A 3,458-nucleotide genomic window follows, 5' to 3' on the forward strand; every position below is an offset into this window, starting at 1 on the left:
GGAGGGGGGAGGGTGGTTTCCGGTTCCGATGAACTTCTTGACTGCAAACGCCAAGCTTGGGTTTTCCTCTCGACAGGATGGAGAGGCTGGAAGACCAGAAATGCTTCTCCAAAGGAGGGGACTCTTCATCAGTGGCTTCTTTAAACAACAACAACCAGTTGACATCGAGTAGACTCCGGTGCATGGTGATCCCATGTGTGTCAGAGTAGAACTGTGCTCCATAGGGTTTTCAATGGCTGAATTTTTTTGGAAGTAGAGCTCCAGGCCTTTCTTTTGAGGAGGCGCTGAGTGAACTGAAACCTCCAATCATTTAATTAGCAGTCAAACACATTAATTTGCATAACCCAGGGACTCTAGTGGCTTCTTACAATTTGTTAAATTTGTGGAGGCAGAACCCCCATTAACACTAACTCGGGAAGGGTGGTCCCCCCCCCCCCCAGCAAATAACAACATGTTGGCCAAGCCCTCACCTACTGACCTCACCTCTGATTATTCTCTTTTCTCTGCGTCAGCCGTCCTGGGTTTTTTTTGCTGTTCCTGGAACAGGACAGGCAAGCTGCTGTATCAGACCCTTTGCATTTGCTCTCTCCTCTGCCTGGAACTTTTTCACTAGGCATCCCCAGCGCCTGCTACCTCTCCTCTCTCAGGCCCGTCCTCAAATGCCCCCTTCTCAGCGAAACCTTCCTACCTTACGCATTCTGTCAACACCTGCATTCTGAGCTTCACCTCCCTGCCCCCACGCACATGCTTTCTCTCTCCTTCCCTTAGCACCTTTACCCTCTAATCTACTGTATATTTATTCTACTGATTGATCTGGTTGACTGTCTCCCCTAGCTGAAAGTAAGTTCCATGAGGGCAAGGATTTTGTGTTTGGTTTCCTCGGCACTCTTAGCACCTAGAATACGGTGTAGTCAGTACTCAATAAATACACGGTGGATGAATGAAGGAATGAATCCTAACTATGACACTTCGTAACCGGGAAGGCTTACAGCAAATTAATTTTTCCAAGCCTCATGTCTGCATATGTAAAATTGGGGTGATAATTTCTACCCTCCTGTTGTGAGTTTTGCACAGGATTACAAAAGTTTGCACCTAGCACAGTGCCTGCATGTACTCAGTATGTGCGGGCTTAGTTATTGACTTGGTGAATTCAATGAAAGAAATATTAATAATAGTAACAAACATATGTAGGATACTTCCTATGGGCCAGGAACTGCTGTAAGCACTTTATGTACACTCACTCACTTAATTCTTACAACACTAAGTGAGGTAAGTACTGCTGTCTTTGTCATCCTTGTTTTGTGAGTTAGTCTCCATCGAGTCGGCTCTCACTCATGACGACGTTGTGTGCAACAGAATGAAAGGTTGCCTGGTCCTGTGCCATCTGATTGAACAGTATTCTGTTGTGATTCATGGGGTTTTCATTGGCTAAATTTAAGCAGTAGATTGCCAAGCCTTTCTGCCTTGTCTTAGTCTGTGAGTTCTGCTTGAAACCAGTCTACCACAGGTGACCCTGCTGGTATTTGAAATATTGGTGGCATAACTTCCAGCGTCAGCGCAAAACACAAGCTACCACAGTACAACAAACTGACAGATGGGTGGTGGATTCTTGTTTTCGGGATAAAGAAACTAAGAGAGTAACTTGTTTATGGCTATATGACTAGTAAGTCAGAGCCTGGACTTGAACCAAGGCCATCTGTCTTCAAAGTCCATATCTCAACCACTTCACCATACTGTCTCCTCATGGAAAAAAGACACAATTTATATAATACAGGCATAGAAAAATCTATTTAATAGGGAAACCCTATTTTTGCACATTTTAATTTGTAAACTAGTGGGATGCCTTTCATGGATCAGACATGAAGCTAATTCAATTCTAAATAAATTGTAATATTTAAATATTGGCCAAATTGTATTTAACTCCGCATCATGGAAGATATCTTTGACTACAAAATGCTATTGTTGAGAAAATATTTGGACACTGTGTTTATTTAGTCACAGTGTATAGGAACAAAAATACATTTATATTTTAAAATAGAGAGCAGTGTCATTTAGTTTCCAAAGCATAGTGGAAACAAAAACCAGGACCATGTAGACACACCCTAACCTAGCACCTGCTTTTGAGGCTGCCTCAAGTATTATTGACCTGTTTTTCTTGTGAATTGGCTTCGGTGACTTGTGATTCCTGTGCATCTAGCATATCTCGTAACCAGCGGTCATCCATAGTCTATTTTAAATTTGGTCGTTAAATGTGAGGTTTCGTTCATGAGAACCAGCTCATTGGGGCCCTGTCTTCTGCACTCATGATGCTGGTTCTACAGGTCACTGCATACCCAACAGAGATGCATGCACACACAAACTTTCCAAATCATCTTTAAAAGTTTTCAGTTCTCTTTTTTCTTTTTTTGGTTTCTATTGCCTTCCCAGTAATGGGCAAGACACTGCCAGTTTGTCTTGCTTCTTTTGATTTATCCAGAAGGCCTTTATGGCCCAAGAGTTCAGTTGGCACCACATTTTAATTAAGCACTTTTTTTTTTAATTGTTATGCTTTAAGTGAAAGTTTACAATTCAAGTTAGTCTCTCATATAAAAATTTATACATACATCATTATGTGACCCTAGTTGCTCTCCCTATACTGTGACAGCACACTCCTCCTTTCCACCCTAGGTTTCCTGTGTCCATTCAATAAGCTCCTGACCCTCTCTGCCTTCTCATCTTGCCTCTGGACAGGAGCTGCCCAGTTAGTCTCATGTATCTACTTGAGCTGAGAAGCACACTCTTCACGAGTATCATTTTATTTCCTATAGTCCAGTCTAATCTTTGTCTGAAGAGTTGGCCTCGGGAATGGTTTTAGTTTTGAGTAGCCCTGGTTTTAATGTGGCTCTTTTTGTTGTAAGGAACAGAAAGCCAGCACAAGACAAGGAGCTTTAACATTCTGTATTATGTCACTATATTTGTAAATGATAAAGGAATGTTCATGGGAATCCAAGAACAGGAGCCATATTAAGTCTTGGCCTTAAGTGCCCAAAACTAAAAGGTGGTTCTAGATTCAAGGAGGCTTCCAGGCCCTGAGAAGCAGGAATTTATGGATCTTCAATTTTTATGATTAAACAACACAGGACATGTCTACTTCTGGTCCTTGTGACCACTGATGAATGCTTGCTTCAAATTCAGACAGAATCAAGTTCAGAGAGAATCTAATTGGTCTGGTGGTCGAGTCTTTCAGGGAAGACTAGAACTTCCTGGCCAGTCTGTGGATTTCTGCCTTTGCTCAGGGGCCAATGCCAGGACCAATCATCTGTGGTCAGAGGAGATGGGGCGTCAGGTACTAAACACAGTGCCTGGGCCTGCCCCTTCAGCAGGAAGTGTGGGCAGGGTGGATCCCCTCAGAAGAGGTTGTGGGTGGTGTGGCACAGTGCTGACCTTTCCAGAATACCATTTTGTAAGAGACAGGTGTG

At 42.9% G+C, this 3,458-nt stretch overlaps 1 protein-coding gene across 1 annotated transcript in view; it reads right to left on the reverse strand.

Moving 5' to 3' along the window:
* Window positions 1–1,336, reverse strand: part of LOC105756657 (talanin) — a 6,475-nt gene extending 5,139 nt beyond the window's left edge. Inside the window, 3 exon segments of the mRNA XM_023738660.1 lie at window positions 13–86; window positions 823–887; window positions 1,333–1,336. Of these exon segments, the coding sequence (XP_023594428.1) occupies window positions 13–86; window positions 823–887; window positions 1,333–1,336 (143 nt within the window).
* Window positions 1,337–3,458: the final 2,122 nt, after the last annotated feature.

This window comes from Trichechus manatus, unplaced genomic scaffold (assembly GCF_000243295.1).
Source record: "Trichechus manatus latirostris isolate Lorelei unplaced genomic scaffold, TriManLat1.0 scaffold00007, whole genome shotgun sequence".
In the NCBI taxonomy this organism is placed as follows: Eukaryota; Metazoa; Chordata; class Mammalia; order Sirenia; family Trichechidae; genus Trichechus; species Trichechus manatus.